The following is a 13,130-nucleotide window of genomic DNA, read 5'->3' as shown; positions in this document are numbered from 1 at the left end:
ATACAATTCAATTCAAAGGAGCGTTATTGGCATGAGAAAACATACGTTTACATTGCCAAAGCAAGTATCACACATACAATAAAACTAGACCAGGTCAACCTGGTTGTGCCAGACCCCCTGTCTGTCATCATCATTTATGACATCATGCCTTTTGTAGGCATGTCATCATCATGTCATCATCATATATACCCTTTATATAGAAAACCAGGACAGACAGACCGACATTTGCTTATGTAGGCCTACCCATTTCATGGGTCTGGCAAAAAACAGTTGAAAATGCTATGTCGCATTGTCATTGCCAGACCCATGAAATGGGTAGGCCTACATAAGCAAATGTCGGTCTGTCCGGTTTTTCTCCATAGATGGTCATGATGATGACATGATGATGACATGAGGGAGGGATAGACCGACAGACAAAGCCTTCATGTCATCACAATGTCACAAATGATGATGACATGAGGGAGGGACAGACAGCCTATAAAGGGACAGACAGCCTATAAATGTACCATTAAATTTATAGGCCCAGAGGGTTGGCAGAACCGGGGTCTGGCACAACCAGGTTGACCTGGTCTAGTTTTATATATATACAGGGTACAAATAGCAGCATTATTTTCCTCATAGTACATAAAGGTATCAGCTCTGTTTCATACTGTATGTGCAGTAGGTCTAGATGTCAATCCATGGTTTGTAGTAGGTGTATGAAGTTCCTCCAACTTCTTCCAGTAAGAATACATTTCTTTATAGTTTAGTTTTTTATTGTGTGTGTATACCTAGATAGATAGTTTAGTAATACAATCTGTGTGTGTGTGTGTGTGTGTGTGTGTGTGTGTGTGTGTGTGTGTGTGTGTGTGTGTGACATAATAATCTATCAAATCGATCTCAAATCTGTATCAAATTTGTATCAAAGCAGAGCCTATAGAATTCAGTGGCCACGTATATATACATATATACATTTGAAATTATTTAGACTAGTGAAAACAGCCGATCTACAAGCACACAACGCCTCGCTTGTAGATCTGCTGTTTTCACTACTTTTGTGCGACAGCCTTTGCTAAAGAACATACAAATTATACAGAAGCACGTTCATTTAGTATTTTGTATTTATTTCTATCATATACAGGGCCCGTGGAGTCTGACTGGATGGAGGAAGGATGGGAGCCCGATCTGCAACCAGACCAATGACAACGCAGAGGACAGTATGATGGCGGAGATAGCGAGAGCGGAGGAGTCAGACTTCTCTTCCTCACAGCTATCGTTCACAAGTCGGAGATTGCCATGCAGTGGTCAAAAAAACATTGCCATGCCGTACTTTCCCAGAACAATGGCAAGGAACAGGTACCAGGCCATTTTGAGGCACCTGAGGTACACACACACACACACACACACACACACACACACACACACACACACACACACACACACACACACACACACACACACACACACACACACACACACACACACACACACACACACACACACACACACACACACACACACACACACACACACACACACACACACACACACACACACACGGTGAACAGTACCATCTTTGACCTTTATTTGTGGTGCCTTTGACTCCTGAATGTTGGCTTGTTGAATGCCTTTTTTTGAGAATACAGTACAGTACAGTACTGACTTTTATATTATTTTATTTATTCTTTACTTGCTGCACATTTATTTTATTTTACTTTTATCCAGTTATATTTTATTTTTGTGAAGTCATATTTGTGATTTCTTTTTTTTTGGAAATATTTGTAAATATTGTTGAACATAAATATGTTCATGCTGGATGTGTGAGGTACTCACCAGGGTTAGGGTTCGATGTTGCCATAAAATAAAAGGTTGACATCGCTTTTCTGACTTTTTGTCTTCCTGACCTTCTAGACCAGGTAAAAACACAGTGAATTCACAGTGCATAGTTCTATCAAAATGTAAGGCAATTTCTACCTTCTGAGTCATTTCATACTTTTTCACTTTGCCCCCTTGAAACTAGACGATGGTACAATATTTTTTTAACTTTTTTTGCACATAATGAAAGTAGGCATGTCATTCTTTCTGTCAAGGGTACTTGTGTTCCGTTACCATTTACCAATTTGTTGCTATGGCTTCCTAAAGTTTTTTTTCTTTGAACTCAAATATCTCAGAATCTAGATTTCTGAGGTTATTGACTGGTTTGCGCAGTGCGCACTCTCGAGCACCTATCTCCAAAACCGCTCACCGAAATCACTCCAAAATTTTTTTGGTAAAAAAAAAAATCCTCTTTTACCAAACCTCCCATTTTTGTTCCGATGTGAATATCGGATCATTTCCAATTTATTCCCTGGAATTGGGGCAGAAATGAATGGGACCTAATGGTGGCACTGGTAAGGGACGGGGGGCAGGGGGGGCTGGCACTCAAAGTGTTAAGGAATTAATCAATTAAAATAAATGACTACAATTAACATCCCTAGTGCCTATCACCCCTCTGTGTGCTCTTGGCTCCATCCCAGTGGTCTGTCTGTCCGCACCACTGACCTGAAGCCAAACATGATCTCATCGTGGCGGAGGTGAGCGTCGTCGTCGATGGACAGGATGGCCTCTGTCTCCACGGCGTCCCAGGGCAGGAAGCGGTTGTTCAGGCTGTTCTTCTCTGTGCGCACAACCTAGGGGTGGGCCAGATGGAAAAATACAATATCACAACCTAGGGGTGGGCCAGATGGAAAAATACAATATCACAACCTAGGGGTGGGCCAGATGGAAAAATACAATATCACAACCTAGGGGTGGGCCAGATGGAAAAATACAATATCACAACCTAGGGGTGGGCCAGATGGAAAAATAGAATAGCACAATGTTTTCCCAAGCTGTATCACAATACACAATCTTAAAGCTTTGTTTTTTTGGGGCTTTTTATGCCTTTATTCGATAGGACAGTAGACTGACAGGAAATGGGGAGAGAGATGGGGAATGACAAAGGTTGTCCGGATCGGGAATCAAACCGGCGACGCCAGCATCATAGCCTAGTATGTGGTATGCGCCTTGACCACCAGGCCAGCGGGCGCCCACAATACACAATCTTATCACGATTCTTGTTCATGTCGGTTTTTATGGTTATTTTTCAAGTTACTTAACAGTAGAACCACCTACAGTACAAGGTAGCAAAAACTAAAAGAAAAAGGGTTAACAGACCATTTAGACTAGTTGTCCTCAAAGTGGGGTCCATGGATGGACTCTCTGGGTTCCTTTCTAGAGGTCTAAATTGATCCTTACAAGTATGTAACTCTGACAGTATACAAATGAAACCAAATGGACCTGTAAGGGTCAAGGGACCCGTAAGGGTCAAGGGGAGACCTTGACATTTTAAAGTTTGAGAACTACTGATTTAGATACAAATGCTTGTTTTAATGGATTCTGCAATGAATCTCTGTATTAACATTTCAACAGGATTTTTTTATAAGGCTCTCTCATTGTATCACGATATATACTGTATCTCTGAAAAGATATCGTCGAGACATTGTATCGTCTCAACAATATTTATCACCATATTTCCCACCCCTAGCACAACCTACGTACAAGGGAGGTTATGGAACACGCAATTCTTGTCATTGGGTTTTCACAGGTGCAGAGCAGCTAGATACATGATATACTGTAGTTGTTACTAGTGAATGATATTGTCTCACAGCATGACATACTGTACACTATGCCTTTGTTCCATTTCTGAATCTTTGCCAACACTCTGATCTTTGGAGCAGGATGTGAAATACTTTAGCTGATAATCGGAGACACTCGTGCTTTTAGTGACAATACCATGAAAACAAAATATATATCCCAGAGTCTTTTGCAGCAGTGGTAGTACTGGTGCCTATCAAATTGGACTAGATCAGTCCTTAAAACAAAACCAAGAACATATATTTCTCTTTCTTACTTCATCACATTGTAAGTGCAGTGAGAATTCTAAAGATAAACCCACACTGTTGATGATCCAGAAAAACGTCATTAATGATCTCAACCCCCTCAGTTCACGTGTTGCAACCAATTATCACCAGTAATGTTTCTCTCCCTAGCTTACAGAGCGATATGATTATTTGATTTCTTAGGCTTAATTCTTGTGCATTACATTTGTTCCAACTCTTTTTTAGGATGCTTTAATTTGGCATTGAAATTAAATCTTCAAACAGAAACCTGATTCAATCAGCTGTATGTAATACACCTACGCACTGCCTCTGAGATGGCAGCATATAAAGCTGTTACCTCATTTGCATTTCAGGGAGACAGAGGTACAGAGAGCGCCGGAGCTTCAAAGATTAAATTCCTTTTCTGAGGAACCCAGACACCAAATGTCAACAAAACAAATTGCTACATATCTCTTGTAAAATTAACAAGGCATGCTGATCCACATCTCCACAATTCCCTCGTCTAATTGGTTACACAACAGCAAACAACTCACTCACCACAATAGGCAGCCCGATGTCTGGCCACAGCAGGTCTTCTGAGGGAGGCTTGGGCGAGTTCCAAACCACCACCACCTTGTTGAGGTACGGCAGCCCGTTGAGCCTCTCCAGGGAGTTCATCAGCACCTCCTCCCTCTCGTACGTCAGCATGACCACGGTGAACTGCTCCCGGGGCACGTTGCCTCCCAGGGCCGCCTGGAACTCCTTCCCAGAGCCTCCCGTGCCTCCGCCGATGGGCCTGAAGCCCGTACCGGAGCCCAGGAACTTGGCCTCGGAGGGCAGAACCGGGTCCAGAGGGGTGTGGGGGAAAAGGTGGAAAGGACCTGGCGCACGGTTCCACGCTCTGTAGGTGTCCGCGGCCGTGTACGTGAAGTTGCGGAGGAAGCGTGGCGAGGCGTACGGAGGCTCCGTCTCCACGGGACCCAGGTCCAGGTCACCGTTGTCGGCCAGGTTGGCGTCGGTTCCCGCCAACTTCCCGGCCTTGTGGGGAATCTCCTGCGCGGGCTCTTCTCGGATGGGAGCGGCCGGAACTTGGATGCCGGTTCTGACGCTGGCCAGTATCGTGCTGAGGACGTTCTCCGAGGTGGAGAAGTAGGTCTCCCACAGAAAGCGGCCTTGCCGCCTCATGGCCAGCAGGTCATTGTCTGATAGGCTGCGAAGCAGGAAGTGGAGCTCCGTGATGCGAGGCTTGGGGACCAGAATGGCCGCCTCGCTCCAGCGTATGAGGTGATGGTACGGCAGCCTGGAGTGGTCCCCCAGCACCACCGGGATGGCCCCCACCTCCAGGGCTTCGAACAGCCTCATCCCACACCCTGCCGAGGCCACCAGCTGTCCGTCGCCGGGAGCGATCACCAAGGCAAAAGTGGAAGCCTTGAGGACCTCCAGCCTCTCCTCTCTCTCGCCACACAGGGCCCACTCCGTGGCCAGGCTGGGCCGGGGGCTCTTACAGGTGAACTCCACCAGCACCTGGTCCAGGTGGCTGTCCTGCACCGCCTTCAGGGTGCCAATGATGCGGTCGTCGTAGTCGGCCGGCGGGTCCCCTTCCATCTCCTCCTCGAACGACTGCGGCGGGGCCTCCTGCAGGCTGCTCCTCAGCGACTCCACCCTCTCCCCCTGGAAGGTGAACAGGTATTTCCTCTTGACGGGGACCTGCGGGGGCACCTCCAGGAAATTGGGCTCCGAGAGGGCGTGGACCAGCGGGGACACGACCAGGTCAAAGCCCTCGCGGTACTGCTGCTCCAGGAAGGTGGACTGAGCCACGGCGGCGCGCCCCGTGCTCACGTTATACAAGAAGTTCTGTGTCATGGACTTTCTGGAGAGGTGCACCAGCAGATGGTTGTGGCCGTCAGACCTCCAGTAGGGAAGAGCCTTCAGCTGTTTCTCCAGCTCGGAAGGAGGTTGGAGCGGGGCGGAGGGGAACTCCTGTAGCTCCCCTACCAGCACCATGTACAGACATGCGACGCTGGGGTTATCGGTTATATAAATGTTACTCTTTACTGCCGCTGTGAAGGCCTGCCTGACAAGCGGGTCGATGTGTTCCCCCCAGGGATAGGAGGCCGTGTCGTAGACATACACTGGGAACCCAGAGGTCAGCGGGCAGCGGGCGTAGTCGAAGCAGGAGCGAAGGCGGCAGGAGCGGGCAGACTTGGGCGGGGGCAGCCCAGGGTCGTCCTTGTCTGGCAGCAACCTGACGGGCAGCGAGAGCTTGGGCTGGTTTTGCGCCATGAGCTCCTTGTAGGAGTGCTCCGTCTGGCTGATGACGTTCTTGAGCTGCAGCAGGTCCTGCTTGGCGCTGTCGATGCTGCGCTTGCAGGCCTCGATGCGCAGGTTGAGCCGCGCAATCTCCCCGTTCAGCTCCTGCCTCTTGGCCTCCAGCTGCAACAGCTCCTCGCTGACCGACTCACGGATGCGGCAAAGGTCCTGCACGTGCTTGGCCTCGCACAGCTCGCCGCCGGGGCGCGGGCCGAAGATGCGCTTGTCGGGGCCCGCCTCATCGATGGTGGTGAGGTAGTAGTGGGCGATGAGCGGGAAGAAGACCAGGATGAAGAAGAGCATGAAGCTGAGCCAGGTGAGGCGCACGCGGCGCAGCACCCACGGCTGCCCGCCGGCCCCCACCCCGCCGCCGTTACGCTGCATCGTCCACTCGCTCAATCTGCTCCCAACATCGTCATCCAGGAGGTTTTGCTACGGGGATCAGCAGCAGCCATGGTCCGGCCTCATTGACAAGCTGAAGTGATGCTAAACAATGCCGTCTTGTCTTTCAGGAAAGGTGATCTAGTGATTTTAAACTGTCTTCAGAGTGCTCTGGGTGTTGAGTAAGAGGTTGGCCTCACCAATGCGCTGACAAAGTGTCATCATAGTCTAAACAAGCTGATACCGTCTCCAAAGCAAGGTCATACAGTGTTTCAGATCTATGTCTGAGTAAGAGCCCACGTCAGGGGAGCGGTGCCCCTCGAGGGCTGGTCCAGAGAGAGCATGGTGGGTCACAGGTCACCGAGATGAGTTGGTGGCTCCATCTCTTTCATCTGGGCTGGGGCTGTGCTCATTTAGCTTCTCCTGAGGCTCCAAACTCCCCTTGTTCTTCTCCAGAGAGGCACCTGCAAAAAAAAAAAAAGATTCACAGAAACCCATGAGTCAAAGCATAATTAACATAATGTACATTCATCACTGAAAATAATGTGCATGTGAAATTGAGATCTGAATTTAACAATTATTAGTCAAAGTGGGTGTTTTATGTTGTTTAGACAAATTAGTTTCAGCTCTTTGTGTGGCCTACATGTTAGATAAAGTTATTTCAGTACTGTTGAATAGGATAGAATAGAGCAATTTGTCTGTATTTAAAAGGCTGCAGTGTGTGAGCTGTATATTAAGATGTATATTATGTTTGTCCCCCCCCCCCCCCCCATTTAGATTTACACACAAGCTGTACATTTGAAGTAACTATGCATAGAATGGTGAAGGCTGGAAGCATTCGCATCAATTGTGAAAATCTGAATCAAAAGCATCGGCAACAAATATTGAGTTGCCATGAAGATGTCTGCAAAAGAATCACTATTTGTTTGTTTCCGCTCAAATAACAACTCCAAATCCCATTTTGCATTCCTCTAAACTAAAGGCTCCAAAGCATCACACCCTAATTACTGGTCTAACTCATCCATTGCACACCTGCTCAAACACAATTTGCTAAATATTTCAGAGAATAAAAACGATATGGGTATGGAATGGAAGTTCAAAATCAGCGCACACACCCTAGGTGGGGTTGGCAAAAAGGGCCTTTCTGTGTGGCGTTTGCATGTTCTCCCCGTGTCCCCTAGGGCAGATACCCTCACAAAAACATGCAGTAATCCTGGTCTCTATAATGCCTCCCCCTGCCTCATGGAGGGGAAAGGAACTGGAATACTCGTGTTCCTTCCACGCGCTACGTCCAACCAGGGAAGCTCCCCCTGTCAGGTGATAAGAAGCGGCGTGCTCACTCCTCATGCACTGAAGGAAGCATGAGCTCAGTTCGGGGCTCTCCCCAGGTAGGCAGAGGGAAAGCAGTGCCCAGGATTACAGCTTAGGCAAATGGCACTGGGTGAAAAATGGGTTACAAAATCGTGTAATAATACAATTGAAGTTATTGGAACGTGGGGCTTATCTTCAAATGTTAGGAATATCAAAGAAACAAGCTCTTAAGAGTTTGATTACCCATCAGCAAATATTATAAGATTTATAGATTAGCAGATGGGAAGAGGCATCATTGAAAGAGTGGTGCACAATTATGTGGCCTATGCAAAGCACAGAAGTTACACTATTTTAGAAGTTGGCTCATCTCAAACAGTGGCACAATTCCCAAGGCAAATCCTCACGCCAGCAGCCATACATTTCTTACCAGCTCACTTTGTGGACGCAACTTCAGAAACAGCCAGGCTGCTATTTGCACTCAAGTTATCACGCTACAATACTTGCCCTGAGGATGTCGCCAGACGGGCTTTCAAAATCAAATACGCAACTAAACCACAACAGAGGGGCTTGATAAACCCGAAGCAACATAGCCGGGCTGAGCTGCAATTTAACTTGGCAGCAGCAGAGCTCACTTGATGAGCCAGAAATTCTGTGTTGGGTTGAGGAGATTATTATTAATTGGGCTACTGGTACTCTGCAGGAGCGGCACTCTCACTGACGTGTGTTTAGAACACACCCTGGTGTGACATGCTGTCAAGCAGGGATAGGCTAAAATACATCAAAAAAGTAGCATATCGTCATTGTCGGGCAGAAACCTTGTATCTCCAAGTTTCAAATGTGTACGTTTTTTCGCGAAGTAAAGCCCTGCTTCATCAGACAAGGCTGTCGCACAAAAGTAGTGAAAACAGCAGATCTACAAGCACACAACGCCTCGCACCGCGATCGGCTGTTTTCACTAGTTTAGTAAAAAAAATTAAATGATAAAAACGAACAGTGTTTGACATACAAGGTTTCCACACGACAACGACGATATGCTGTTATGAAATACATACCAAACACCCCTAAAATAACTATCAAAATACAACCAATGCAAAAGAATTGTGTTTTCAAAAATATTGAAGTTATGACACTTCTAAAACATTTGCCTGCAATAAATGGCAAGACGACCTGTAGCACTACATTCTCTAAAAATATTACCTGAATTGGGGCCACAAAGTTTACATTTTGAACTGTCCACTAATACAGTTGTTCTCAACCTTTTCAGGCCGCGACCCCCAAAATAATCATATTTTAACTGGTGAACCCACACCCTGATGAGCACTAAGAGTTGAGGCATTACATTTTGTATAACACGGTTATATCTTGAAAATAGCAGATCTACATGCTCACAACGCCTCACGTTGCGAGGGGTTGTGAGCATGTAGATCTGCTATTTTCACAATTTCTACCTCTAATATTTGACAATCTGGCCAATGTTTAATTTGTCATTTTAGAGTATTAAAAAGTCCTAAAAAAAATCACCTTAGAAATATGCATGTACACTTAAACTTTATGTTGGTTTGTTTACTGTTGAGTGAGAAAAAATGTTGCACATTAAGCTAATCATCTGGGGATCCCCAAAAATAATTTGGGGACCCCCCTGGGGGTCCCGACCCACAGGTTGAGAACCACTGCACTAATACAGGGATGCAATAATAATGTATGTTGCAAGATAAAACACTGTAATTGGCTGTGGGAGTCCTGCAGGCGCAGCCAGTCGCATCCTCTGCACCCCCGGGAATCTGGATTCATGCCATAATGCTGCATTTATGCACTGGATGTTAGACTATTTTCAGGCGATGTGAACTGGCTATATTTTCTAAGAAGCCCAGAACTTCCATGGGGAAGATGCATGATTGGCAACAAAAATAAGCTAATTTAGTATATTTTGAATGTACGACAATACTGTTCTCAGAAGTACTGTACATAGCATCGTTACAATTTACATTATGCATTTCTTTCAGGCCTGTCAAATACAGTGGTGTAAAGTAACTAAGTAGATCTACTCAACTGTACTTAAGTACAATTTTTAGGTATTTTTACTTTATTTGAGTATTTTCAGTTTTCAGTACTTTTACCCTATTTTATACCTGGGCCATTTGAAAATAGCCGATCTACAAGCTCGCAACGTGTCGCGTGCGACGCGTTGTGAGCTTGTAGATCTGCTATTTTCAAACATTTTGTACTTGATGCCAATACTTATTTTTTTTACTCAAGTACATTTTGAATTCCTGACATTAACTTGTAACAGTATTTCTACAGTATTTCTACATTGCCGTATTATTACTTTTACTTAAGTAAAGAATTTGACTACCTTTTCCACTACTGGTCAAATAAAAAATAAAATGAAAGAATACTCCAAAGTAACGAGAATAATACACATCTCAAATAGGTGCAACAGAAATACTATTCATCTCGATAGCATGGCAAAGAATTGCAGCCTGCAACATTTCACGGTTGGGTGCCAGGAAAGACAGGAATTCACCCTGCTGATTCCATCTGACTGGCCAGGCCAACATGCAGAGATTACCAACATCCTTGTGGCGATTTGGGAGATGCAGCATCCAAAAGGATGAGTGGGCAGAGAATGCAGCTCTTTCCTAATCAGAGCATCTTGCCGTATTGCTCATGCACCTGCTTCCCCGCTCAGACTCAGAGGTAGGACACAAGAGGGAAGAAGTGCTGCTCTGCCTCATAATAACATTGGCTGTTAGACGGTGCTGTATAGGAGCCAAGTCACCTGACAGACGTAGGGACTCGCATAGTCTTTACCAGCATCCAATGGGGCTTCGTGATTATAATAAAAAAACATCCTAAAAATAGCATTATTTGTTTTTTTGCTGCAATAGCTTAACGAACTGCAGAATATCATTTTGCACAGAGCCCTTCTTGCTCGTCATTGCTCTTTAAAAAAAAAGGAAAATGGATGCTAATGGTTACGACTAACCCAGCTTTTTCCTTGACATCCTGCTTGACGTTTATCCCAAACTGCTGCAGAGACACTCTTCCATGCCTTCATCACATCCAGACTCGAATACTGCGATAGCTTCCTTTACGGCAGTGGTTCTCAACTTGTGGGTCAGGACCCCCAGGGGGGGTCCCCAATTAATTTTGGGGGGTCCCCAGATGATTAGCTTAATATGCAACATTGTTTTCTCACTCAACAGTAAACAAACCAACAAAGTTTAAAGTGTATAGAGAGGGTATCTGCACATTTCTAAAGTGAAAATTTAAGGACTTTTTACTACCTCTAAAATGACAAATTAAACATTGGCCAAATTGTCAAATATTAGAGGCTGAAATTGTGAAAATAGCAGATCTACATACTCTCAACGCCTTGCGCTGCGATGCGTTGTGAGCATGTAGAATCGTGTTATACAAAATGTAATTCCTCAACTCTTAGTGCTTGTCAGGGTGGGGTGGGGGGGTCCCTAGTTAAAATATGATTATGTTGGGGGTCGCGGCCTCTAAAGTTTGTGTATGTTACGTGACAGTCGCTTATCTCCCGATTAGGGAGTCTTGCTGGTTATACGTCCACTCTCAAATGAGCACTTGCCCGGTGGGCAACCTGAAAGGAAACTTCACCAGCCATAAAGTTTTATTTACCTGCCGGGGGGGCAGGTGGGCAAGCCTTAGTGTCAATGCCTGCTACAATTTGGTGTCTGTAGAGACATGCATATTTGTACATTCAAGAGAGAAAAGGCTACATGGGTTGCTAGGGCTGTCACAATTATTACATAATCGTCTAATCGTGATTATTCGACATTATCGCAATTATTTTGTCATAATCGTCATAATCGTGAATGTTGAAAAATTTCCGAAATAGTGGAAATAGCAGATCTACAAGCTCACAGCGCGTCGCATCGCGGCGCGTTGTGAGCTTGTAGATCGGCTATTTCCACTATCAAAGTTATTTTTTAAGTAGTAAGTTGTCAAATATGTCAGTAATTTCTTTGTATATTTAGGTTATGTGTCATATCTACCATGTACAACTTCAAAGCCTAAAAGCCAACAGAAATGTAATTATCAACGACAAAAGACAATTAAATCGTTAATCGCCAATTAATTGAGTGACAATTAATCGTCATGTAAAATGTCATATCGTGACAGCCCTATGGGTTGCACCCATAAGGCACAACCTAATGACCCTCTTCCAGACAAAGGAATTGGGCCATGGCAAGAGGCCATTGTGAGAAGAGGTCTACTGTCCTAGTTAACTCTATCTTGTTGTATTTATGTGCATTCCTGTTACCCTCTGAAGGCCGAAAAGCAAAGCTTCAAGTTCATTCTGTTTTTTATTCTGTTCTAGACTCCAGGGGCCGTGCTGCTCCTTAAAGATGAAGCTGACATGATGAATAGGTTTTTCAACCTTTTGGAGCATGTCAGCGGTCATAACGGGGACAACGCTGCTGCTGTTTGTTGCATACTCTAAATTAGGGATGGGAGGGACGATATGAACATTCCATATCACGATCATTGCGACAAAAGAAATCGGAATTCACGATATTATCACGATAATCCAAATCCATTATCCTGGGCGGAACATTTACCAAAAAATAGCAGATCTACAAGCTCACAACGCGCCACAACGTGACGCGTTGAGAGCTTGTAGATCAGCTATTTTTTGGTAAAGACATTTGATAGTGTGTAATGTATATTATAAGTATCTTTTACCAATTATAGAGGGTTTAAGTGGTACCAGATATGCAGCTCGGCAAATAAAAGGTGAATTGATCCCAGGGCATAAATTAAAATCTCCACGAGACGATTATCGTGAGTGTTTTTTTATCACGATAAACGATAATATCGTGTATCGTCCCATCCCTACTCTAAATGTGTGAGAACTCCCATTGAAAACAATTCAAAGCACATGCTTGGCTTAGGAAAAGAACATGCTTCAACACACGGCCTCATCAACAAGGATGCATCAAGACAGCCTGCGTAGTGCGTACAGCACGGAGCACTTCCTTATGGAACTGTGACATCATGGCCCAAACCCTGAAAGATGAGGTGGTCGGGGGTAGTATTAAACACATTTACTGTTGACATATTGTGAGAACATTCAGAGGCTACTGACAGAGTGTACAAAATGTTTGGTACTGATGATAATTGGCGCAAATTGTGAACTTTGGCGTATGGGTACTACTAGAGCTGTGTTTTTTTAACTGATTGTGAACCATGGACACATACTGGCGTCACGTGGTGCATAAA

General features: G+C 45.1%; 1 protein-coding gene across 1 annotated transcript in view; it reads right to left on the bottom strand.

The window, feature by feature from the left end:
• The window catches only part of extl3 (exostosin-like glycosyltransferase 3), a 51,122-nt gene that overhangs the window by 9,527 nt on the left and 28,465 nt on the right, over window positions 1-13,130 (bottom strand). Inside the window, exons 2-3 of the mRNA XM_080744507.1 lie at window positions 4,437-7,033; window positions 2,521-2,648 (exon numbers count right to left, since the gene is read on the bottom strand). Of these exons, the coding sequence (XP_080600633.1) occupies window positions 2,521-2,648; window positions 4,437-6,572 (2,264 nt within the window). The 5' untranslated portion in view covers window positions 6,573-7,033. The remainder of the gene's footprint in view (window positions 1-2,520; window positions 2,649-4,436; window positions 7,034-13,130) is intronic.

This window comes from Nannobrachium achirus (assembly GCF_963921795.1).
Source record: "Nannobrachium achirus genome assembly, chromosome: 16".
Taxonomy (NCBI): Eukaryota; Metazoa; Chordata; class Actinopteri; order Myctophiformes; family Myctophidae; genus Nannobrachium; species Nannobrachium achirus.
Note: the sequence above shows the minus strand (reverse complement) of the source record. Positions and strands in the feature narration are given on the sequence as shown.